Source organism: Rhinoderma darwinii, chromosome 12, assembly GCF_050947455.1.
Source record: "Rhinoderma darwinii isolate aRhiDar2 chromosome 12, aRhiDar2.hap1, whole genome shotgun sequence".
In the NCBI taxonomy this organism is placed as follows: domain Eukaryota; kingdom Metazoa; phylum Chordata; class Amphibia; order Anura; family Rhinodermatidae; genus Rhinoderma; species Rhinoderma darwinii.
The window spans coordinates 50,559,923-50,587,427 of NC_134698.1; the positions used below are offsets into that span (position 1 = coordinate 50,559,923).

The 27,505-nt window shown below is 39.8% G+C and overlaps 1 protein-coding gene across 4 annotated transcripts in view; it reads left to right on the top strand.

Annotated features, from left to right (window-relative positions):
• RYR3 (ryanodine receptor 3) overlaps positions 1 to 27,505 on the top strand; it is a 658,838-nt gene that overhangs the window by 230,159 nt on the left and 401,174 nt on the right. For 2 of the 4 annotated variants that reach the window (XM_075844915.1, XM_075844916.1), the window contains exons 4-12: positions 372 to 386; positions 971 to 1,045; positions 2,166 to 2,244; positions 4,264 to 4,376; positions 6,317 to 6,422; positions 8,855 to 8,948; positions 11,843 to 11,917; positions 11,997 to 12,153; positions 23,879 to 24,043. In XM_075844915.1, coding sequence (XP_075701030.1) covers positions 372 to 386; positions 971 to 1,045; positions 2,166 to 2,244; positions 4,264 to 4,376; positions 6,317 to 6,422; positions 8,855 to 8,948; positions 11,843 to 11,917; positions 11,997 to 12,153; positions 23,879 to 24,043 — 879 coding nt within the window. The remainder of the gene's footprint in view (positions 1 to 371; positions 387 to 970; positions 1,046 to 2,165; positions 2,245 to 4,263; positions 4,377 to 6,316; positions 6,423 to 8,854; positions 8,949 to 11,842; positions 11,918 to 11,996; positions 12,154 to 23,878; positions 24,044 to 27,505) is intronic. The other 2 variants (XM_075844917.1, XM_075844918.1) reach the window with 1 other exon arrangement.

The following is a 27,505-nucleotide window of genomic DNA, read 5'->3' on the forward strand; positions in this document are numbered from 1 at the left end:
CCCCATTGAGTCATTGACTTGTATGGGTCAGTGTGATGTCCCTTGTTACGGACAGTACACGAGCGAGAAATACGTTAATGTGAATAAAGCCTTACAAGTAACCATATGTCAAAAAGCAGCTATATAAAAGGGAAATCCAGCCCAAATGATGCCATGTCACGCTGAATACTAGTACCTTGTACTGTTCTGTATTTCTATAGCAATATGTGGTAGCATCACAATAGTATTACTAACATTATACAAGAAAAACGTTCAGCTTATGTTTTGATGCTACTGAAGACAGTAGCTCACAACTAAAGAAGCCTAACAGTAACTATTACTGTCTTTCTTTGCTGCTTTATTAATTTTTATTTTCTTTAAATGCTCCTAAGAAGTTTACAAGGAAGGTAAGACAAACTAGAACAGTGCTGAGTCCATGACTGACTCAGAATGCATCCTCTCTGGCTAAATATCAAGCTGATAAGACCACGATGACGCATTAAGACATTTATAACTAGAAACACAAAATGACCTGAGTTGTTAAAAAAACTGATGGAAAAATTCACTTTTCGTTCTGTAGTGTTACGTCTTAATCGTCCTGCTTGTACTTGATATGTAGCCTGGTTGTCCCAAGTCCGCAGCATGTCTTATTGTGTGTGAGTGCATTCCTGTATTGTTCCAGTGAAACAAAGCCAGCATATTTTATGTTGTATGTTTGGTTTTTTCTAACCCTGGTTCAACATTATTTTGTACCATTTATTATGTAATTAGATTCATATGTATAATGTAAAATATTCAGGGAAAAGCAGAAATGCAAATCTAGATCTTTTCATGTAAAATCTTATTGTGGTTTGGCAATTATTATACATATGAAACATCTCTCTCTTATATCATCCATAGAGAGGCCATCTCCTGGACTTGCACCCCCCCCCCCTTCCATTTACTTATTCTTGTATCACTTTAGTAATTATATTTCTCTTTTACACTACAGGCATCGCAAGGAGGTGGACATAGAACATTACTCTATGGCCATGCAATTTTACTACGACATTCATTCAGTGGTATGGTAAGTATCAAGATATTGTGGCCAGTGGTCTGCTCATATTGGATCAGTGCTTGGCATTACAGTGGTGTTATTCATAATCTGTAGGTGAAAGCACGCCATGGTTTAAGTGCAAGTCACTTCTAGGATTTTAGGTATCCTTACTGCCATATTCTGTTCTAAAATCTCTTATGACTTCTTCAGGGAAAAGGAATGTCTAAATTAATGGCTGACCAAGTGATACATGTATGGGCCAGGTCCGCCAGAGCAGGGGCTGCTCTTACTTAGCTGCTCTTCACTCTCCCTCTTAGAGTGGATTTCCGAGTGAGGGATCCCTCTCTATGATGTCCATATGCCCAAAGGCTAAGGCACCATTGGAGGCACCAATTCATGATATTCAAACAGTTTTACATAGTATTGCATGTCAAATCTAGGTAACCTTCTGCATTATGTTAACTCAGAGAGTTATGCACAAACAATGTAGCAACTAAAAGCTAAATTTCATATATAGCTGGTTACTAGTAAAATGTTGGTGCTATTTTTTTTCTATTAACAAGCAGGGCAGTGGAGTATTTCTGATTCATTCCCCTAGCCCTGCACTTTGTCTAGCACTGTTATTTTCATTTTGCTAGGGCTTGCTCTGGGCTGGATTACCATGTAAAGTACTACAGTTCCCATGATTTCTCTTTCCTCTCACAGACATTGTCTCTATTTACAGCTGCCCGCATGCCCCTCTATTACAAAGTATAAGGTAGTGCTGTAATTACTCAATGTCTGCTGCTAAGACACAGCTCTGCTGTTCTGCTGCTAGACTCTGCATTGCTACCCAGCATGTAAAACGCATAGACAGGGAGCAGTGGAGATAAGAGGCATGTAATGTATGAGAGAGGAGAGGAGAAATAACCACGTGTACAGTACAGAAAGTCACACAAGCAGGAGATAACACCAGGAAGCATGGTCATGTGACTACATGTGAGACTGGCTTACAGAGACTGTTCAGCTACAGACTGCATATTAGTAAGTGACTAAACTTACTGCAGTTAAACAATGGATCGGAAAACCCCTTCAAGCTTATGTTTCTTGTTATTTCATATTAATTATTTTTGTAATTTAGTAATATATTCAGTTTTCATGACAATTTCAGTACTTGACGTGTCTGACGACATCCAGATCCCTTACAGATAAACTTGCATTTGATGTTGGACTGCGAGATACTGCAACAGGTAATATATCAGGTTTAGCAAGAATCAAGGTGGGAATTTTGATGCCCTTTAACATTATTCTCTCCATTATAAGGAAGATGTTACAATATTTGACTGCTATCAAGCACTTTTGGTGGTCAGACAGACTCAATATCTTCACAAACACACACGGACCGATTCTGCTTCTGATTATTACATTGATCCAAAAAAATAGGTCATATATGGAAGTTTTAGAATTATTGAAGTCAGATGTTAATTATAAACCGAGATTAGACTGTTTTGCATGTTTAGTCAACCGTTGCCGAACATCAGTAAAGCGTTAGGTTTCATTTTACAGCAGACCAAACCAATAAGCGCATCCAGTACTTTCTTTTTATAATTAATCCAGAACTATAGCACCGCCCTTCTTTCTGATGCTACATACAGTTCTCTGTGATTGTAGTTACGATGCAGCCTGTTTGAGTTGAAACTTGTTGAAAATAGTTTCATTTTGCCTCACTCTGTTTCAACTGCCATAACTTTTTACATCATCTATTTTACATACATATATGAGGACTTGTTTTTTTGCGGGTCGAGTTGTATTATTTAATAGAAACATTTTGGGGTACATATATATTCGGGTTTAACTTTTATTTTTAAAAAATTAGGGGGGTAAAAAAAAAGAATTCCGCTATTGTTTTTTTTGTGAGTTTTGATTTACGTTGTAGGCTCTGTTCACATCTTTGTTCCAGGTTCCGTTGTTCTGCTCAGTCATAGGAGCAGAACAAAGAGAATACCGTCAAGCCCCTTGATCTGTCGCATGACGGAAACCAACGGCGCCCAACGGAACCTATTGACTTTAATGGCTGCCGTTGGGTTTCTGTCAAAATATTTTGTCTGGCAAAGACTATGGAATCTGCAACGGAGGCCCCTAACGAAGTCTCCTATGCAGATCTGAACAGGGCCTTTCCATGCAGTACAAATAATGTGCTAACTTTATTCTGTGGGTAGTTACGGGGATACCAAATATTAATAGTTTTTGTGTTTGATCAGTTTTATTCAATAAATGCTATTTTTATGAATAAAAATTCATTTTTTCTTTATTTTGTCTGTCAGGCGCCTATTAGGACATGCCTGAGGCACGACCTAATAGGAAACTTTATATAGATTTTTTGGGGACCCTGGCTGCCATATTTAACCCAAGATCGTGTCATGGGGTCAGCAATGGGGACACAAAGGGAGCCCCATCCCTTGGTTTTGACCGATTAGATACCGCGGTCACTATTGTTTACATCTAAGGTGTTGAACGACTAATATCAGAGTTATTTTCTATCTCGGCCATTGCCACGGAAGGCCGACTGTAAATCACAGCCGTCCTCCCGCAGGTGATGGTGTTGGCGCATCAGGTCCTTAACATCAGGCTTCCAGTGCCAAAAAGGTACAATGTGTGGGGCCAAGGAGTTAAAGGGTATATAAAAGTTCACAACCAATAACTTTTTTATTGCTCCAATGTTCTGCTCATATGACAGATCCTGCAGTCATACTCCCTTCTATTTATCCTCTAATTCTTACTAACTTACAATAGGTAGGTTAGTAAGAAGTAAACGACATATGGAAGGGAGTATGACTGCAGGGTCAGGCTACACAGGGTTTATAGTCTGTTAACATGGAGATTCATAGGTCTGGATAGGAACTAAAGAGACATAATGGTAGGATATTTTTAGTAAACATTATTTATCATTTTTCAAGTCGGTTGTGGATATGAACATAGCCTTTAAATTATAAAGGATTTTCAGAGAATGTGTCACTAATGTCCTTCTACACACATTGTATACCTCCAGTAATAGAATATTGTCCAGTGATCAAGCCTTATTAGTATTTTGTGTCTGTAGAGAAGAGCCATCTCTGCCGATCAGTTTATATTTCTAATGCTATGCTCACAGTATTTAGAATTTCACCCGGCGAATGCTCGAAGGTGTGTTTTATCAGAGCTTCACCTGTCAGTCATTTTCAAGACCTTGACACATACATATTCACAGGATATTTTATCTTTACTTGTAGGAGAGGCTTGCTGGTGGACAATACATCCTGCATCCAAGCAAAGATCAGAAGGAGAGAAAGTTCGTATTGGGGATGATCTGATTTTAGTCAGCGTGTCCTCTGAAAGATATTTAGTAAGTGTCCCCGATTTGTCTAGATTCCACTATATTGTTTGCATGTACACAAAAGAAACTTTTGTTGTGTCAAGTCCTAATATTAATGTGCAGAACATTCCTCTAGGATAATGTAATTCTTGTTATAAGTGAATGCTCTGACACACTAGAATTTTTTAGATCTGTTATTCCTTCACAATGTTGTCACTTTGTCATATAGGCTCTCATCGTCCTATACTATTATGTTACAGTAATTGGTCACATGTAATGATACATCTGAAGCTGCACCAGATTTTAAATATGGAACAAAAGAATTATTAAAATACTAGAAAAAAAAACTTTTGCCAGTAGTGATATGCCGTTCCCACATGATTGCACATTCTGCATTTTAAAGAGGCTTTGTCACCACATTATAAGTGGCCTATCTTGTACATAATGTGATCGGCGCTGTAATGTAGATTACAGCAGTGTTTTTTATTTAGAAAAACGATCACTTTTGATGGAGTTATGACCTATTTTAGCTTTATACTAATGAGTTTCTTAATGGACAACTGGGCGTGTTTTACTTTTTGACCAAGTGGGCGTTGTGGAGAGAAGTGTATGATGCTGACCAATCAGTGACCAATCAGCGTCATACACTTCTCCCCATTAATTTACACAGCAGATAGCGTTCTTACTAGAACACTATGTGCAGCCACATAAACACACATTAAAGTTACTCAAGTGTCCTGACAGTGAATATACATCACCTCCAGCCAGGACGTGATGTGTATTCAGAATCCTGTAGCGTTTTTGTGAGATTTATAGCAAGGCAAACGTAATCTCGCGAGATTACAATGTAACCTGTCATTTAAACGAGATTACGTTTGCCTTGCTGTAAATCTCACAGAAACGCTACAGAAGTGTCAGGATTGTGAAAAGACATCACGTCCTGGCTGGAGGTAATGTATATTCATTGTCAGGGCACTTGAGTAACGTTACTGTGTGTTTATGTGGCTGCACATAGTGATGTAATAAGAACGCTATCTGCTGTGTAAATGAATGGAGAGAAGTGTATGACGCTGATTGGTCACTGATTGGTCAGCGTCATATACTTCTCTCCACAACGCCCACTTGGTCAAAAAGTAAAACACGCCCAGTTGTCCATTAAGAAAGTAATTAGCATAAAGCTAATATAGGTCATAACTCCATCAAAAATGATAGTTTTTCTAAATAAAAACACTGCTGTAATCTACATTACAGCGCCGATCACGTCATGTACAATATAGGCCACTTATAATGTGGTGACAGAGCCTCTTTAAATCATCATGCAGAGAGAGGGACTGTCCATTTTTTTTAACATTTAACCTTAGAGAACACCTTTTGCAGCAGATTTGCTGATCTGGTATATATACAGACATGAAAATAGCTCATCTTTACCAAAATGTTGATATCCACTTAAGCACTTCAGATTGGGGTTACATAGTGACCTTCAGTCACTTGCAAATAATTGTTAAATTACATAATGATTTCAATTGTTCTAAATGGGAATTTGAGCAAAACTTTAATGGCATGTAGCCTGAGCCCAAAACAAGACACAATTCTGGATGTTTGCCAGCAGCAATAATAAAGCATATTTATTAAGACTAATACGCTAGTATTAAACAGTATTAAAAAGAAGCCCACTGAAGTAAGATGCGCCTCCTAATAACAAACAGAAATCTTTGTCTGCTATGAGCTATAATTTACTCCATTTTCTTGTGTAAATCATAGTAAACCTGTTGTGCTGTGGGTGGTTCAGCCAAAGCCCCGTCCACTGTCTTTAAAAGTGCAGAGAGTAACGTGGAATCCAAAAAAGTCTAATGATTTTGCACAAAACAGGTGTGCACTACAATTTGGGCCTTTTTTCCATCAGAAAACTGGTGGAAATCTTTGCTCTACAACATTACATTGTCTCAAACCATCTCAACTTTGTCTGGCAGCATCTATCCATATCCAATGGAATGGGCAACATCCAGGTGGATGCTTCTTTTATGCAGACCCTCTGGAATGTCCACCCAACATGCTCTGGGAGCAGTGTGGAAGAAGGTAAGTCCCCGACTTATTCTATGGTGGTGCTCATTATTAGCTCTGGACAATGGCATGTGTTCCTGGGACAAATTGTATAGTTGTTCAGGGTGACAGGTTCTCAGTCACATCATTAGTCCACTGATGCTGTATGTGCATTAGGTTCCTTAATTCTAATGTTCAGAATATTATATTGTACTGTAGCTTGCTTGTATATGCCTAATTGTCTTGTGAAAGAATTTTCACTTTTTGTAGGTAAAGTTTTTTGTTTTTTTTTTCTCCGTGAGGACTTTCTATGTGTTAAATTTATTATTCTATAAAAATATGTAAGTAAAACTAGAGGCACAGCACTAGGCTACAGTGGTTGCGGTCGCACCTTGGTCCGGGAGTCTGATGTTTTTTAGCCCCATAAAAGGAGACCAATACTACAAACATGTGAGAGTTGAGGGGCCCTGTTACAGATTTGGAGTTGGAGCCCACAAGGTTTCAGTTAGGCCAGATTCAGACGAGCGTGTACGTTTTGCGCACGCAAAAACGCTGCGTTTTGCGTGCGCAAAAGGCACTTGACAGCTCCGTGTACCATGCACGGCTGCATGCTTTTCGCGCAGCCGCCATCTTTATGACACTCCGTTTGGATGTTTGTAAACAGAAAAGCACGTGGTGCTTTTCTGTTTACATTCATTCTTTTACTGTTATTGTGCGAATAACGCGCGTCCCACGGAAGTGCTTCCGTGGGGCATGTGTGATTTTCACGCACCCATTGACTTCAATGGGTGCGTGATGCGTGAAAAACGTAGAGATATAGAACTTGTCGCGCTTTTTACGCAGCGGACAAACGCTGCGCAAAAAACACGGACTGTCTGTACTGCCCCATAGACTTCTATTGGTCTGTGCGTGGCGTGTGAAAACAACGCGGGCTGCACGGACGCAAATCACGTTCGTGTGAATCCGCCCTTACGCCTCTGATGACAATACTATAGACCAAATGCCTATATAGGAAACCGCTATAGATGATGCATTTCTTCAGATAATTATTCTGTATAAAAAAAATTATACAGTTTGGGGAGTTACTCAAATAGCGTTTATTGAAGTCTGAAAATAAAATAACCTCCTATTTTTGTCCATATCACAGCCTTGGTTCTGGAGCCACAGAGATACAGTTTGATTAGCGTCCTCTGTTCGTTGGTTGTGAGGCACAAAGGGTTCGTCTGACCCGCTGTCTCTGTTAAATGGTCTGGAACGCCAAATCTACCATTAACATTGAAATTGACAGAAGCAGCAAAATCCCTCTGATTTTATTCTTATCATGTTGAGCTTAATGCCCTAAGGATCCAGCTATGACGCACATTGATAAGTGTCACATCTATGTAACCTTTTTTAAACTCTGCTATTCCGCTCTCATCTGATTTGTCTTCAGTAAATGTCACGGTTACATTCTTGACCAAGTGATTAAATCGCTTTACCATCATATTTTGACAAATGTAAGCATTAGTACCCGCACAAATATATTTCAGGAATGTATGGAAATAAAAGGGGATGCATATGTTTTTCTCCTATTTTAACACATTTCCATTTAAGTCATTTACTTTTTGAAAAATATATGTTGTATTTTGATTTGCAGTTTGAGTTTGACCCTTTATATAAATTATTTCACAATTACCAAAGTTAAGTATCAGGAAGTATATTTATATATTCTCATTCATTCCTTATAGAATTTCTTTGGTTTTGACAATCCACAGTACACCTACGTAAATTGTTTTCAGCAATGTGCTGAATATGTGGGGTCTGCTGTCGGACGGGGCCCCCATTTAGCAGTCATTTCCTCTGCAGCGCTGGTGCCCACCAAAATCAGTGGAACGAACCAGACACTCCAGCGAGCAACGGCTCTCCACTCTGGCTAATAAAAAGGGAGTTATTCTCCACCCACATTTATTTTTTATTACTGCGTCCACGTGGTTTTCGTGTGTCATTCGTTTTTCTTGTTCGTTTTTCTCCTCTGCGAGTATTCCTGGCTTCACTATTCTTTTTTTTCTGGTGGTTTTTTTTAGCAACTGATAAGTGAAAAATGGACAGCACATGGATGTTGTCTATGTGCTCTCCATTTTTTTTAACACACCCATAGATTTCAATGGACGATTCTGGTCCCCAAAAGTGGACTATACCAGGACGTGTTATGAGTTTCTTGCAATGGAAACACACGCAATTAAAAAACGGATGTGTGAATAGCCGCATTCATAAATATGGATCAGTGGGCTGTAAATTGTTAAAACGGACAGCATTGCCACCATTTTGTTATTATTTTAGTTGGACTTGTTCTTCATATCTGATGTTTGTTGTATAACATTAGTCATACGTGGATTAATGATATAATTGAAATTTGCTGCATATTATATGATTATTTTATTATATGAAATTGTCCTGCTTTTATTCCCAATTTTACATTTATTTTTCAGGGTATCTTCTCGGTGGACATGTGGTCCGATTTTTCCATGGCCATGATGAATGTTTGACAATCCCATCTACTGATCCAGCAGAAGCTCAGCATAGGTTAGATTGAGGAATTGTGATTTAATGGAATGGAAATTGTTCATAAAGCATAACCAAAAGTGTCGAAAATAAAGCCATTCACAGGGTGACCAGCAAGAATTGTATTCCCTTGTTGTATAGCTGGATTAGGGATCATTTATAAAATGTGACCTATCGGCTGAACTGTACGCTAGAGTGGAAAGCAGGGTGGCGAGAACTGAATTTCCCAACATTGTGTATGCATATAGCCATCACTACTGAACAACGCCAGGTCTTACCTGGCATTGTTCACCACCACTTTTCTAAAAGGAATATGGAAGAGAACATTTAGTAAGTCAGTCACATTTGTACTTGTACTTCATCTTTTTTTTGTCCCTTAAATGCATTTGTTCTAGATAACTGTTATAACTGCATTAACACATGGCACAGATTCTGTTTAGTTATGTTTATGTTCGATTTGCCGTGTTGGGTTTGTCAGTAATCATGATATTAGGACCATCTGATACCTTGACCAACGTTCTACACAGAAATGCTGTTAATACTTATAAATGCATAACCATAACAAATAAGCAGTACATGTGCACATTTCTTGACATGGTAAATCAAGTAGTATCCTGTATATCTAGATATTAACCCCTTAATGACCACCCATACACCTTTTCATGGCAGTCATTAAGGGTACTTAGGCCACAGTGTCGCCTTTTCACGGCACAGTTTGATTAGCCAGGCACGATTCTCCTATGCCGGCTGGAGTGGGTGTCAGGCTGTTTAAAGACAGCTGTGCTCCTGCTCTAAGGACCTTGATCAAAATTACCTCTGATCCCGGCCGTTTAACCCCTTAGATGCCGTGGTCAATAGGGACCGCGTCATCTAACTTGTTCAGAGGGAGGGGGCTCCCTTTTTCACCCCATCGGCACCCTACGACATGATTGCTGGGTGCCAATGAATTCCATAGTGTCCAGGGGCCTAACAAAGGCCCCCGAGTTTGCCATCAGTGTATGCCTTGTAGGCAATGGCAGAGGTATTGCCTAGTAGAATACCTGTCAGTTTTACACTAACAGGAATAATACACTGCAATACAAAAGTACTGCAGTGCATCATAAAAGTGATCAATCACACAGTAAAGTACCATTGTGGGACTAAAAAAAAAAGGTAAAAAATAGTTTTATAAACTTAATAATAAAGAAAATAAAAATCCCACGTAAAAAAAATGAAAAACCTACTTTTTTTCCCCACTTGTTATGAAAAACAAAAACAAAAAAAAAGCTACACATAATTGGTATCGCCATGTCTATAACAACCCGAACTACAAAACAATTATGTTATTTAGGGTGTGTTCACACGTAGTCAACAAAAACGTCTGAAAATCCAGAGCTGTTTTCAAGGGAAAACAGACCCTGCTTTTCAGACGTTTTTTTACCAACTCGCATTTTTCGCGGCGTTTTCGCGGCGTTTTCTACGTCCGTTTTTGGAGCTGTTTTCATTGGAGTCTATGAGAAAACAGCTCCAAAAACGTCCAAAGAAGTGTCCTGCACTTCTTTTGACGAGGCTGTATTTTTACAGCTGTCAAACGACGACGCGTAAATAACAGGTCGTCTGCACAGTACGTCGGCAAACCCATTCAAATGAATGGGCAGATGTTTGCCGACGTATTTCCAGACGTAAAACGAGGCATAATACGCCTCGTATACGTCTGAAATTTGGCCGTGTGAACATACCCTAACCCTGCATGGTGAACACAGTACAAAAATAAAATAAAAAAACAATTCTATTCAATGCTGTTTTCTGTCCATCTTGCCTTCCAAAAGATGCGATCAAAAAGTAAAATGTACTCCAAAATAGTACAAGTAAAAAACTACAAATTGTCGATAAAAAAAAAAAAAAAGCCTGCATACTGCTATGTCGGCGGAACAATAAAAAAGATGTATGGCACTTAGAATATGGCAAAAGTGTTTTTATTATGCAAAAGTAGCAAAATGTAAGAAAACGATATAAATTTGGTATCGCCGCAATCGTAACAACTTGCAGGATAAAGTTATTATGTTGTTTTTACTGCATAAATTTGAGACCCAAAGAAGAATGACAGAATTTCTGTTTCATTTCCATTACCCCCCCAAAAGAACAAAAAATGTAATCAATAAATTATATGTACCCCAAAATGGTGCCATTAAGAAATACAACTCGTCCCGCAAAAAAAAACTACTATGTCTTCAGCAAACTAGAAAGGTTATGGCTTTTGAAAAGCGACGATGAAAAAACTTGAAAAAAATCACTTAAATCATTAAAGCGTCCCTCCAGTCAAAAACATTTTTTTTTATTATAAACTGCAAAACTATAGTTGGCATACGTAGTGGTCTTCCCTTTCTTGTTCCCGGCTCTGTTCCTATGTTCCTATCCCCGTTGTCCAGCATAAAAAATTGCCACTGCTTTCTCAGACTTGCATATGGGAAGTGTTTTCTGCCAGTTTGAGACGCCACCAAACCCTCCACTGCACTCATATGAACCATCGCTGATGACGTCAGCACTGTGTCCATACAAAGGCAGTGGAGGGGGAGGGGGCGTGTCTCAGACTTGCAGACAACGCTCCCCATAGGCAAGTCTGAGAAAGCAGTGGCAGCCACCTTGGATACCAGACAATGGTGAGTGTAACGCAGGTACGGAGCCAGGAACAAGCAGCAGAAGGACACCAGGTATGCAAACTATAATTTTGCAGTTTGTAGTTAATTTTTTGGCCTTGACTGGGGGATTGCTTTAAAGCCCAAAATAGGATGGTCGTTGAATTAAAGTCGACTTAAGCAGTAGCTGCTGTGTATGCCTGTATATAGGAAGAGATGGTTTCACATATGCAGTTCTGCTAAATCTCTGTTTCCACTCACATGTTTTATAAACATTATATACAACTTTTTTTATGCCAGGAAAGTTAATTATGAAGCAGGAGGAGCAGGTATCCGTGCCAGGTCATTATGGAGAGTGGAACCCCTCAGAATAAGGTACCATCATTTTTTTCTGCATAGCTCGTAGCACATTTCTTCTGAGGGAATCCCTTTTTAATACTCTTGTTTTATGCAGCTGGAGTGGAAGTCACATAAAATGGGGGCAGACATTCCGCCTGCGACATATTACAACTGGGCAATATTTGACACTGACAGAGGACCAAGGATTAGTGCTACAAGACCGAGCAAAGTCTGATACCAAGTCTTCAGCGTTCTGTTTTAGAGCATCAAAGGTAAATACATGCCTTTAGAACTTGAAAACCATGACAAAACATTTATTGTAGTAAAACTTCGTACATTTCTACACCTTCTGATTCCTTTCTCATTGTAACATTAAATTTCACACCCCGTTTTGAAATGGACAAATAAAAATATATTTATTACTATATAAAAAGGAAATTTATTCATCCAACATAAGACCGCAACGTTTCACCTCCTCTATGAAGGCATTGAAACATTGCGGTCTTATAAACTTCCTTTTTTTGAGTTCTGCTTCATGTTCTCTTCTTTTGGATATCTAGTATATAAGGAGAGGTCACTCCTTTATTTCTGAAGCTTTGCACCAGCCTAGTTAGGCGTTTATTCACAGTGCTGCTCCAATCTTCTGTTCTTTTATTACTGTACATATTTTACTGAATATTGTCCCATCTGTGAAAAACTGACAGGCAAGTTAAAGTGTATGTTCACAAATGCCAGAAGTCTAGCAAGTAAAATGGGGGAGCTGGAGGCCTTGATACTGGAAGAAAATATAGATATAGTTGGTGTTGCTGAAACATGGCTGGACTCTTCACATGACTGGGCTGTAAATCTACAGGGTTTTACACTTTTTCGTAAAGACAGGACAAATAGGAAAGGCGGTGGTGTATGTCTGTATGTGAGAAGTGATATGAAGGCGAGTGTGAAAGAGACAATAGTGGGTGAAGACTGTGAGGAGGTTGAAACCTTGTGGGTGGAACTAGAAAGGGAGGTAAACACTGAAAAAATTACTTTTGGTGTAATCTATAGACCCCCCAATATAACTGAGGAGATGGAAGTTCAGCTATATAAACAGATGGAGCGGGCTGCACAGGCGGGTACTGTAGTGATAATGGGAGATTTTAATTTCCGGGATATTAATTGGTGTCATGGTTCGGCTTCAACTGCAAAGGGGAGACATTTCCTCAACCTGTTGCAGGAAAATTTTATGGGCCAGTTTGTGGAAGACCCGACTAGAGGTGAAGCTCTGTTGGATCTGGTCATTTCTAATAATGCAGATCTTGTTGGGAATGTCAATGTTCGTGAAAACCTCGGTAACAGTGATCACAATATAGTTCTATTTTACCTATACTGTAAAAAACAAACGCAGGCTGGGAGGGCAAAAACATTTAATTTTAAGAAAGCCAATTTCCCCAGGATGAGGGCTGCAATTCAGGATATGGACTGGGAAGAACTAATGTCAAATAATGGAACAAATGATAAATGGGAGATTTTCAAATCTACTTTGAGTTATTATAGTGCAAAATTTATTCCTACAGGTAATAAGTATAAACAACTCAAATTAAACCCCACATGGCTTACACCTTCTGTGAAAGGGGCAATACATGACAAAAAAAGGGCATTTAAAAAATACAAATCTGAGGGTACAGCTGTAGCCTTTGTAAAATATAAAGAGCTTAATAAAATCTGTAAAAATGTAATAAAATTAGCAAAAATACAAAATGAAAGGCAGGTGGCCAAGGATAGTAAAACAAATCCTAAAAAATTCTTCAAGCATATAAATGCAAAAAAGCCAAGGTCTGAACATGTAGGACCCCTAGATAGTGGTAATGGGGAGTTGGTCACAGGGGATCAAGAGAAGGCAGAGTTACTAAATGGGTTCTTTAGCTCTGTATATACAACTGAAGAAAGAGCAGCTGATGTAGCCGGTGCCAGTGCTGTTAATATATCGGCTGATATACTGAATTGGATGAATGTAGAGATGGTCCAAGCTAAATTAAATAAAATAAATGTGCACAAGGCTCCGGGACCAGATGGGTTACACCCTAGAATTCTTAAAGAGCTTAGTTCAGTTATTTCTGTCCCCCTTTTCATAATATTCAGAGAATCTCTAGTGACTGGTATAGTGCCAAGGGACTGGCGCAGGGCAAATGTGGTGCCTATTTTCAAAAAGGGCTCTAGGTCTTCCCCGGGTAATTATAGACCAGTAAGCTTAACATCCATCGTGGGGAAAATGTTTGAGGGGCTATTGAGGGACTATATACAGGATTGTGTGACAATAAATAGCATTATAAGTGACAGCCAGCACGGTTTTACTAAGGACAGAAGTTGTCAAACTAACCTAATCTGTTTTTATGAAGAGGTAAACAGAAGTCTAGACAGAGGGGCCGCTGTGGATTTAGTGTTTTTGGACTTTGCAAAGGCATTTGACACTGTCCCCCATAGACGCCTAATGGGTAAATTACGGACTATAGGTTTAGAAAATATAGTTTGTAATTGGATTGAGAATTGGCTCAAGGACCGTATCCAGAGAGTTGTGGTCAATGATTCCTTCTCTGAATGGTCACCGGTTATAAGTGGTGTACCCCAGGGTTCAGTGCTGGGACCACTATTATTCAACTTATTTATTAATGATATAGAGGATGGGATTAATAGCACTATTTCTATTTTTGCAGATGACACCAAGCTATGTAATATAGTTCAGACTATGGAAGATGTTCATGAATTACAGGCAGATTTAAACAAACTAAGTGTTTGGGCGTCCACTTGGCAGATGAAGTTTAATGTAGATAAATGTAAAGTTATGCATCTGGGTACCAACAACCTGCATGCATCATATGTCCTAGGGGGCGCTACACTGGCGGATTCACTTGTTGAGAAGGATCTGGGTGTTCTTGTAAATCATAAACTCAATAACAGCATGCAGTGTCAATCAGCTGCTTCAAAGGCCAGCAAGATATTGTCGTGTATTAAAAGAGGCATGGACTCGCGGGACAGAGATGTAATATTGCCACTTTACAAAGCATTAGTGAGGCCCCATCTAGAATATGCAGTTCAGTTCTGGGCTCCAGTTCATAGAAAGGATGCCCTGGAGTTGGAAAAAATACAAAGAAGAGCAACGAAGCTAATAAGGGGCATGGAGAATTTAAGTTATGAGGAAAGATTGAAAGAATTAAACCTATTTAGCCTTGAAAAAAGACGACTAAGGGGGGACATGATTAACTTATATAAATATATTAATGGCACATACAAAAAATATGGTGATATCCTGTTCCTTGTAAAACCCCCTCAAAAAACAAGGGGGCACTCCCTCCGTCTGGAGAAAAAAAGGTTCAAGCTGCAGAGGCGACAAGGCTTCTTTACAGTAAGAACGGTGAATTTATGGAATAGCCTACCGCAGGAGCTGGTCACAGCAGGGACAGTAGATGGCTTTAAAAAAGGGTTAGATAATTTCCTAGAACAAAAAAATATTAGCTCCTATGTGTAGAAATTTTTCCTTCCCTTTTCCCTTCCCTTGGTTGGACTTGATGGACATGTGTCTTTTTTCAGCCGTACTAACTATGTAACTATGTAACTATGTATATGTGTAAGTGAACATCGGGAAAAAAAAGACAGACCAAATATTGTCTTAATTAAAATATCATAAATGATCACATAATGTGTTTACTAGCAGAGACAGGGTAAGCTTTCTTGGTGTCCAACGCAGAATACATCCCATCACCCTAGGTACCTGAAATTCAGCAAGATAACTATCAGATTATTTTTTTAATTGTCCCCTGTGCCCTTCGTCCCCCACCGGTCCCTCCTCCAACCTTATCCCCTACACCTGTTCTTATTGCAAGCTTTGCTGTGCACCCTTCCACAGGTAGGGTCCAGAGACGCCTGTAGGCCTTCTCCGGGAGTTCATACCTTCTTCCCTCACCAATGCACAGAAGGAAAGTGTTCATGATGTTTGGCACGTACAGAATTGTTAACCGCTCAGACACATTGTCCGGTTGGTTGCATAAATAAATTTAAGGGTAGGGCCTTGTCTTTTGATAAATAAAATGCTCTTCTCCCTCAATGCTTCCCCATGTAGCTGTCAGGTCCGCATTTCACACCGAATAACCACCTCTGTAAATTGAAAGCTGAAGGCATGCCTGGAGAGAAGTACACCACACAAATGTCTGAGGTACAGCTTCAATGTCAGCCAGGAGGGACTGAACTTTATTCAGAACAAAGAAACACACACAGAGAAGACACATGCCCCTCCCTATAGATGTGTGACTTGCTTGAATTCCATTGGCTCTTCTGCTGTAACTTTTGCTATACATTCTTCTGCACACTCCTCTTTGCATTCCAGGGGGCGGTGTCTTCCATAGGTGTGTCCGACATGAACAAAGAACTTGTTATATATATCAGTATATTACACAAAGAACTGAAATGTATATACATATATGTGAGGATAATATTTTTCAGACAATATACATGGTAATGATCCCTGACAGTCCCCCCTAAAAATATTATTACTCTATCCCTGAGTCTTGCCTAGCAACCTACCACTGACCACTCGAACCAGGCGGGTAGGGGTTTTGGATTTCTTCACCAGCTTGAGACGAGCTACTCCTGATGAGTAACCCCCCTTTGTACCTGGACTTCCAAGGTGTCGGAGTGGTCCTAACTTTCCCTATTCTCCTCTGGATACAGGATGGTTGTCTTGATATAATCTACAAACCGCTGCTGGTTGTAATATATATATATATATATTAATCCGGTCTACATTTTTATTAACAGTAATAATTGTCGCACTGTCACTTACTGTCCTAATGGGACTTTACCCCTGCAGATATGACAGGTCATGGGCAGCACAGTGACCTTCACCTCACACCTTCACATAAAACTCCTCAGATTGTAATCTGCAGCACCGTGGCATATTTACACACATTATAATTATAAACCTCAGACATTATAAACAATAGGGCCTCAGCTAATAACATAATGCTATCACCAATCTCATGCTATCACCCTCAGGTCTCGGGTCCCATCAGTTCATTGCCAGTCCTGTACACCATCACCTTCTTCTTCTCCTGTCTTCTGCTCTTCACTGACTGTCACCCTCAGGGTAACCCACACAATTGTGGAGTCAGACTACGTTGGTGTCCAGTGGGGGAGTTATTATTACCCCCTCCTGGTCACTTACTTATCAAAACACTTGATCCTGCTGACGGATTCACTCAGGTCTTTGGTCTTTACTTTGCTGATGTCCTCAGGACTTGGTTTGGTCCTTCTCATCTGTCCGACACCGTCTCCTTTAGTTTACGTCATCAGGCTGTACATAGCACCTCATGTTGTGAGCCTGGGGTGAGATCCCACGTAGGCGGATTAGTGGAGTTGTATTGTGACTATCAAACCCTCCGCATCTGTACTCTTCCTCTGGCAAGTTACTTGTCTGGGCGGCCGCTTAGAATTGTGACACTGCCGTCAGTTCATGATAAACGCGTTGTACTGGCTCAGGCTGCGCCTGCCGCATCTCAGTGATGGAGTTTATCGTGTTAAAAGTCTTTTAGTTCATATTTACTGGCACTTGCTGGGGGACCCCCAACCCTTGTCAATTGTTAAAATAAATACTAATCTGGTGATAACATCATCCGCATACATTATAAACGTTGTTCTAAGTACATACAATAATGTCAGGCCCTTAAATGACATCAAACACCTTTATATAAGGAAAAACTTCTCTGTTACAATGGACAGTGCACCTAGAAGATGTGTGATTACTGGGTACATTTCATTTGCACTTGGTGATACCCTTTCAGCAGGATTTGTACCTTGATCTCAGCTGATTGCCTGGAACATCTCCACCTCACAGAAAGATACACAGATTCCACATGTTTATCTGACAAGCGTCTTAAACCTATTTTTCTTACTCTAATCTGGTTCGTTCTACCTGGGAAGGCCTCTCAAGGTCTGTTCTCTTTGTGGGAGGCGGGTATGATAAGGGTGGCACCGGTCTGCCAGGACTGTTCTGTAGGCAAATCAAACAGCTCTAACAGAATTTAGCAGCGACAGCTGTAAAACCTGGGACATACCAATTAGATCTTACCAAATCGATCCTTGCAGTCTTGGGGCATATGTGAGGTCATACACCATCAAAACAAGTGCCATCAAGAGTGAATTGGGTGCCACCGTTCACCTTCCTTTATCCGTCCACATTCTGTTAGAATCTGGTTCTCCCGCCTTCCGCTCCCAGTTGGACACTTCCTGTGGAGAACAAGCTTTTTCATTGCATAAACATTAATTGATCTTAATCAGATAATTCAATTGAAGAAAAACATTAACAAATAGCATCTTTACATCAAACGTTCACACTGGTCAGTAACTAAAACTTACAAATTGATTCTTCTTCTTTATATACATATCTATACATACACATATACACTGCACAGAATTCTCTGCTCTAAAATTTCCCTTTCACAACAAAAATAAAAATAAACAAATAAAAATGTTTTCTAATGGGAATATTCCACTTCTGTACCTTTTATCTGACGCATGACTCTAATAGTCCAATGCTAAGGCTGGTCCAGAACTTTACATAAAACTTAACCTCAATATTTAATATTCCCACAACCCTTCTTAAATACAGTTATTAATCAAACTAACCTTGGGACAATGTCTAGAGAACTGCTGACATCTTATCATTGTACAAACACCAGTTCAATACTTGGGATAACAATGTTCCCCTGTCACTTACACACAACGTCTGTAGTGGGGAAAATACAGGCCGGGCTTCAGGCCCCCCTGAGAATAGGTCTACACATACGAGCACCGCGTCATACACTTCTACCTCCGGTAGTTGTATGTTCTGCAGTCGCTGGGACTGTTAATCTGGCCGGGCTGCACTTTTCACAGGTACCTTTGCTGTTTTACCTATGTCATGCCGTGCGCACATCATGCCGGCTGCTACAAACCTAGTGGTGGCATTATTGTATCCAGGGACAAGCCAATTTACTGACACCTGGCTGCACATATCCTTGTTGTCAGGTCTGTCTTCTCTCGCTCTCTCAATTGGCTTACCCGATGATCCAATAAAGTTCCTACTACCAATGGGCCCATAATTGTGGGCGATGCCAAAAGCGTACCTAGAGTCAGTGTAAATGTCGGCTGTCTTACCTTCTGCCAGGTTACAAGCCTCAGCGAGCACCTCCAGCTCCGCTCCTTGAGATGAACAAGAAGGTGAGAGTGGTTTCTGGATGATTTACCTGGTGCTTCGTATCCCGGCTTGTACATCTTGTATAATAAAATATCTCTTTATTACAAATTTACATTAAAAACCCATGTCACATATAGATAGAACATCTCAAAGGGGTGGCGTCTTCATTCTCTAAAATAAAACCAAATGTTATAGACTTCTCAACACTCATCTGATAATCACGAGCACTTTGAGAATCTCACTTTTATCAGGTTCTGCAAATACTTGATTAATACAAAAACAAATAAAAAGAAAACATTCCTAAAAACTTTACATCAAATTAACAATGTCCAGACAATTTTTGTTTTGCCTTCCCCCTCATCTTAATCCATAAAGACTCGTGTGAGTGACGTCACATCGCCTCCTGTGTAAATTTGCTGGAGGGGGATGGTCTCTTACACAACCATCTACACAAACCTCAAAATGTAGGTTACTCTCATACACATTTAATCTGGATTACTTATTGGGGTCTCTTACACATTTTAGATCTCCTGAAACCAAATTAATTAACTCAAAACAAACCAAAATTGTACCTGATCAGTTCCTTCACCCTTCCCCCCTTTGTGGACTCTGCGAAAGTAATGTAGCAGAGTTCAAAACTACATCTCAACATAACAAAGTCTGGCACTCTATCTGTGCGGCACTAGTTTAACCCCCTGTAATGTACAACAGCCTGAAACAAAAATGACTTTTTCCTGACGAAAATACATTTGATCTTTACAATGACATAACTCATGTGTGAAATCAAAAGCAAAACAATTGTAGTTTGTTATTCAATAAAACAAAAAATATTATCTCTGATAACATTAATTACTGCAAACCAATAAACTGTATATATAAATAGGGAACGGTGGGGGGCACATACATTTTCAAAACCCCGTGTCTCACAGTATCTGTAGTTTAATACATCTGAATTAACATCAAAACACATGAAATCTGATCATATCAGAACACATAAATATCGTAACTTTTATCAACAACAGCGCATGCGCAAAAGAGAAGAAATTTATTTCGGTTTGTACACATTACATATATATATATATATATCTCAGCAGTGCATATTGAAATCCCTTTGTCTCATCAGCCCTGCGGACTGCACCCAGTCAGCCCCCCCTCCTCCTCCTCCTCCTCCTCCCAAACACAGCACACTTTAGAGGGGAGGGAGGGGGGTCACAAACTCACAGCTTCTCACAATCTTAACACTTTCAATGCCGGCAAAACAACATACGTATCTGCAATCATTCATCACACCATTGTATAGGAATTATCTACGTTAATGTTTAACCGTACAATCTGTCGGCCACCATCTCTATATTATGATGACGTGTTGCTTCATCTGTGAACTAGACTGGAACTTCTGTAAATAGAAAAAAAAACACTACAAATGACAAAATTAACAAGGTGATTATTTCATACTGATTTGGTTGGGCCGGGCGTGGCCACATCAGGGGCAGGGGGGGGGCAGCCTCTCCCATTGGAAACACAGTGCGCAGCTGTGAAAGGGGGGGGGGTGGTTTCCCACCAACAATGAGGACACACTCAACATGAGGTACGGACACCATTACCGGGCGTCGGCTGGTCCTGTGTTTTCTAATACATACAATACCTTTCTTATTCCTAACTTCCTCTTCTGCAAATCCCTCTAAAGCACTTTTCATCAACTTTCTACCTTCCAACTTCCCTTTGTTCTCCAGAATACCTTTTGCCCAATCTGCGGCTTGGAGCCGCCCTCCTCTATGGATCCCACACACATCCATCAATTCCTTCATTTTACTCACATACTGCTTCCCTTCCCTTCGCTTCACTAAATCATGCGAATAGGACTGTCCAGACATGGACAATCCTGTAGATTTGAATATGAACCGTAAACCATCCATTCTAACAGTCTATATTATACACGTAATTTATATAACAATTTTCGATCTGCAACTCTTGGTCTGGCAGGAAATAATATAATTTCACAGTCTCCAACGCTAAGTCTCGCCGAAATAGTATAAACTCTAGTCTGCAATGTATTTATCATTACATCTCGCTAGAATTATAAAAAATCTTTAATTAGACTCTCAAAAATATTCAATTAGACTCTCTGGCCTCGCTGGAAATATTAAAAATTCCACAGTCTGCAGCTCTCTGGTCGTGTTATATAACTTTATTTATTTAGACTCTCTGGCCTCGCTGGAAATATTAAAAATTCCACAGTCTGCAGCTCTCTGGTCGTGTTATATAACTTTATTTATTTAGACTCTCTGGCCTCGCTGGAAATATTAAAAATTCCACAGTCTGCAGCTCTCTGGTCGTGTTATATAACTTTATCCAGTCCCTAATTACCCAGAGGATGGTTAGTCGGGCGCGACTAGGGTCTCACAGGTTTCCAACCTCACAGCGGAAAATATCACCTCTGTCGCCTGAGATAATCCAGGAAATCAACAAAAGGGTTCTACAGATCGCCACAAGACTGTCCACTAACACAGATAATACGAAGATTTATAAAATCAATTCGCTTACCGTGTTATTGCGGAGGTGATCAAATTCCTTCAGTGGGCAACTTTGAGTCCTCTGTTTCACCCTGTGATTGTCGGTTGTCCGGATTTTGATTTTTCCTCGAGTGAGGTCCCGGCTTCGGCACCAAATGTCAGGTCCGCATTTCACACCGAATAACCACCTCTGTAAATTGAAAGCTGAAGGCATGCCTGGAGAGAAGTACACCACACAAATGTCTGAGGTACAGCTTCAATGTCAGCCAGGAGGGACTGAACTTTATTCAGAACAAAGAAACACACACAGAGAAGACACATGCCCCTCCCTATAGATGTGTGACTTGCTTGAATTCCATTGGCTCTTCTGCTGTAACTTTTGCTATACATTCTTCTGCACACTCCTCTTTGCATTCCAGGGGGCGGTGTCTTCCATAGGTGTGTCCGACATGAACAAAGAACTTGTTATATATATCAGTATATTACACAAAGAACTGAAATGTATATACATATATGTGAGGATAATATTTTTCAGACAATATACATGGTAATGATCCCTGACATAGCCACCTTCTTTCCCTATCCCTCGTACTGACTGTGTTTTTTAGTAACAGCTGGATATTCTTCCAGCCCTCCCTGCTGCATACTGTGCAAATCTTCTTGTTCTCTTTAGTTTCTGTTGGACTATGGAAAAATACGGGGACAGAGAAAGAAGCTCTGTTAACATTTAACAGCTTAAAGGAGCAGTCCATGAACAATATTTGCAACAGTGGGAATTATTTTCTACATCATTTTAGATTATTTAAAGAGGTTTTCCCATAAAGAACATTTATCACCTATCCACAAGGTAGCTGATAAATGTGTGATCATGTGGGTCTGACCATCAATCATTATAATGTAGGACCCAAAGTCCCCTGTGTGAAAAGAGCAGTCCATTCACTGTCTATGGGACTGACAGAAATAGTTGAGTGCTGTACTCAGTTATATCCATCAGTTTCAGTGCTGTACTCTGCTATATCCATCAGTTTCAGTGCTGTACTCGTCTATATCAATCAGTGGTCACGCATGCACACTACTGCTCCAATCTTGCAGGGGACTCAAGGACTTGCATTCTAGTGATCACTGGGGGACCCATAATTGGTGATAAATGTTGTTAATGGGAAAACCCCATTCATGCTTGCAGCAAATATCTAGTAATGTACGGCCCTTTGTATACAACTTCCTGATGAACAATATCAGAATGCGGGTTTGATAGGTGGCAAATTGTCCTGTAAATCACCAGCTTAAAGGAGTTGTCTAAGATTAGAAAAAGGGTCTGATTTTCTCCCAGAAACCGCACCACTATTGTCCATTGTTGTGTCCCCCACTTGAATGGGGATGAACTGCAATATCAGGAATAGCCCATGGACAGGAGTGGTGTTGTTTCTGGGAGAAAAGCAGACCCTTTTTCTAAACCCAGACAACCCCTTCAAGTTTAGCCGCTTTATATAGTTGATCGGATACACTTTAAAAGTGCTGGTTTCCTTGATATATTTGTATCTGTGTATTTGTGAAACTATGTAAAGCTGTGATTGTTAACAGCATTTAGTTTTTCCTATCTGCAGGATATAAAATGGGGTGCAGGCTAAACAGTAGTAAAACTTGTGAAGTAATCCGTCACTTTCATTGCTTGTCGAGAGTAACCATAGATTTTACAAGTCTACACTACACGAGCCTGCACACTATAATAATAAAGTGTTATTGGAACATTTAGCCCTTTTATAAGCCACCTCTCTGCTTTCATTTTGGTAACACGCAGCAGGCCCCTACAGGCTTTACAAATTTAACATTGTTATGGAGGAGTTTGTAGGATTTAACTCTGTATAATTAACATGTTCCAGTAAAGGTCACAGTCTTTGTCTTTGCTGGCCTGCTTGATAGCAAGGCATGAATCACAGGCCACCAATTTATGCAGCATCGTTGGGACTGTAGTTATTTAACCAGGGCAAAATTAACAAACTTTGGATAGACTTGCAGTTTCTGTAGACTTTTGAAGTTTGCCCACGTAAGGTGTTTTAAAATTGTGTAAAAAGTCTATTTATATAATTGATAGTAGAATAAAAATGATCTCTATTGAAAATCACTGTGTAGCTTGGACTCTACTCTACTTATCACTTGCAAATATTTTCACTTCATTTTCTGTCAATATTTTTTTTTTATAAAATGTTGATGTTTTGTGTATACTTTTGTGCTTTCAAATATCCTGTGGAAATGTTCATTGGCTATTTGTTCTCAATGTAGGAAAAGTTGGACTCTGGCCCAAGGCGAGACATTGATGGAATGGGAGTTGCTGAGATTAAGTATGGGGATTCTATTTGCTTTATTCAGCATGTAGACAGCGGCCTGTGGCTGACCTATAAAGCCCAAGATGCCAAGACCGCACGACTGGGACCGCTAAAAAGAAGAGTGAGTATACGTATTACATAGAGCACTGTTTAGGGGGTGGGGTACAGAAACAGGAGATATCATAGATTCGGCAGAATTTAAAATAAGAAGGCATATTAGTAATCATTAAAACTTGACATCAGATGTTTGATTAAACATATTTATGGGAAAGGGGCCAACCCCTTTAAATATTACAGAGTGCCCATTTAAATCAATGGGTTGTCTGTGTAATGTAGGACAGGACAGGTCCTCTAGAGTGAGGGAGACGCTCTTTGTAACCACTTTCCATTTTGGCCAAGAGATGAGAATCCTAAACGGAGACCGCAGTCTATTAACTCAGAATACCCTAATAGAATATATAAAATTAGTTTTCTAAACTGGACAACCCCTTCAAGCATTGGCATCATACACCCAAATAAAAATGGCATGGTTTTCATACACAGTACCTGCCATTTGACAGTGTTTCTACTAGTTGAAGAGTAGGAAACAGAGATTCATAACTAGGACTATAAGGAAGAACATAGTCTGCCAGATCTGAACAAGTAGATGAGATTTTCTGGTATAACATGTTTTACCTAATTTGATAAAAAAAAAAAAAAAAAAATGATATATATATATATATATATATATATATATATATATATATATATATAAAATAAATCGTTATCACCGTGGTTTGCAACTCGTGTCTCTACAGCTATTGCAAAACTACAATTCCCAGCATGGCTTGACAGTCTGTAGCTGGAAAGATAGCTAGAAACACAGGTTTCAACCCACTGCCTTATTGGATAATATTATAGATGGATAATGAATACAAGATTAGGGAATGCCAAGGTGGATATAATAAGCTATCTGCAGCAGAAGCCATTATAAAACAGGGAAAATAATAAATAAAGAAGCAGAAGCATGCAGATGGCAGATGGCTAAATGGGGCATGAGGGATTGGGGCTCTTTGTGTATGGAGTCATAGTCTGACATATAGGAGTGTCAAATGATAACTAGTGGGGTGAAAATAGGTGTACATTTATTGAGAACAGAGCATGGCTCAGAGGCTTTGGAGTGGAATTTTTGTTAATAGGAGATAGGATAAATAATCAATTTCATTAATTCTGATAAAGCTGTGGATGTGGAAGCTTTGCAGGTAAACTGACTAAAATTAATGGAAAATCCGAAGTACAGAGAGAATCAATTGATAAGTAGATAATTTCCAGCCCAGGGTGAGTTGAAATTGATGCTGCTACTAAAGGTATTTTTACACCAGCCCATTTTGACCAGTGTAACGAGCACCAATTAACGAGACCGCTTGTTGATCGGCGCTCGTTTCCTCCTTCCACAAAGAGCTAATATTGGGACGAGCGCTCGTTACTCTGATCAATCGTCCCCATACATTATTATCATGTTGCCAGCGTATCTCCCTCTTTACACAGATGTATTGCCAACAACGATAATATTTTTTATATTTAAAACTAAACGATCAGCAGATAAACAAGCGTTTGCTCATTCATCTGCTGATCACTGCCCTGTTTACATTGAGGAAGGAAGATGTGACTTTTCAAAAGAGGATATGACTCTTTTATGCTCGTACCACCAGGTATTGCTGGTTTAATAGGTGAAATGCTGGTGACCGGTTCCCTTTAAGATTTCCTACAATTAGGAAAGTAATTTACAAGTAAAATCACAAATCATTAAAACACCTGAACTAACAACGAACAAAGAAGAGAAGTCCCTTTCTATAAGAGGCGTCAATCTAAATGTACTGGGGGGAGTGACACAATAGGTATAATGTACTAATACTATCTAGGGGACCTGCCCCTTGTCTTGGCAAAGGGAATATAAATAAAGCTCCATGAACCTGTCAACCAGCCAGTATGTGAGCCAACACAGATATAAAGTGCAGAGTGATGCAACAAGAGTAGCTAGATGAGGAAATAGCAGAGCGGAGTGTAGACATTTGTGACCAGGTCGGATTGTTCATGGGCCATGAGCTATGATTATGTGGCATAAGTCTCCTTGAAGAAATAAGTTTTCAAGGCATGCTTAAAACAGTAAATGTTTGGAAAAAGTCAAATGGTCCGGGGCAGTGATTTCCACTGAATAGATACAGAACGAGAGTGAGAGGATGTAATAAGGGAGGATGATAGTCGCATGTCAGTGGCTGAGCAAAGAGCAGGAATGAATTGATAAACGGAGAATAGAGCAGAGATGTATGACGGTGCAGCATTGTGGCGAGCTTTGTAGACTAGGAGAATAGTTTTTAGTTTAATTCTGCAAGAAACGGGTAGCCAATGTAATAAGCATCAGAGATCAGAGGTGTTAGTATAACCGCTAGACAGAGAGATCAACCTGTTGCGTTCATGATGGATTGAAGTGGAGACAGTCTGTTTAGTGGAGTGCTCACTGATGTTTTTTTAGGAGAGCAGGAGAAATGTCCTGGGAGGAAGTATATAGTTGGGTGTCATCGGCATAAATATGCTGCTGGAAACCAAATCTGACGATAGCTTGCCCAACTGGAATTGTGTAAAGAGAAAACAGGAGGAGACCAAACACTGATCTCTGGAGAACCCCAAAAGTGAGAAGGAAGTAGAACCAGCAAAGCCACACTGAAAGAGTGATCAGACAGGAGGAAAACTGTGATGGGACAGTGTCCTTTTAACCCTGTCCCGTCGCTAATATGCCTATTTACGTCAGGAAAGGGTATATAAAGATGGTGCCCGCTCAGAAACAGAGCGGGCACCATAGCCGCCGGGTATCTGCTGTGTTACACAGCAGGGATCCAGCGGCAATGCTTGCGATCAGAAACATTTCTGATTGCAAGCATTAAGTCATATGTAACCACCGGCATCTGAGCGGTTTTCATTGCCCCTTTCGCTTCGGGGCTGGTCACCGACTCCCGCGCGGCATGATCACGGGAACCAGTGTACTCCTCTAGCAGCTGGAAGCCTTGTTATAGGAAAATTGCTTTTGAGACCTGCCTGTGCAGGTCTCAATAGCTATGCACTGATTTTGCCATAGATTATGTATATGGCATAAGCAATCTAATGGTTGCAGGTTTAAGCCCCCTAGGGGGGGCTAAATAAAAGTGAAAAAAATAAAAGTCAAAAAAAGAAACATAAACACATCAGGTATCCCCACATCCAAAAATGCCTGAACTATAAAAATATTTATCATCCAATACGATGAACATCGTAGCGGGAAAAAAGTAAAAAATGGCCGAATTGCAGTTTTTTTGCCACTTCAACCCCCACAAAAAAACGGAATAAAAAGTGATTGAAATGCCAAACATTCCTGCAAATAGTATTAATAAAAACGATAAAGAAGTTGCGTGGGTCACAATATTGAGATGCAAAACATTTTTTGTTTCTTTCAAACTTTTACATTTTTTTTAAAGGTGCTAAAACATAACAAAAATATATAAATCTGGTATCACCGTGATTGTACTTACCTGCAAAATCAAGGTAATGTGTCATTTTCACAGTATATTGA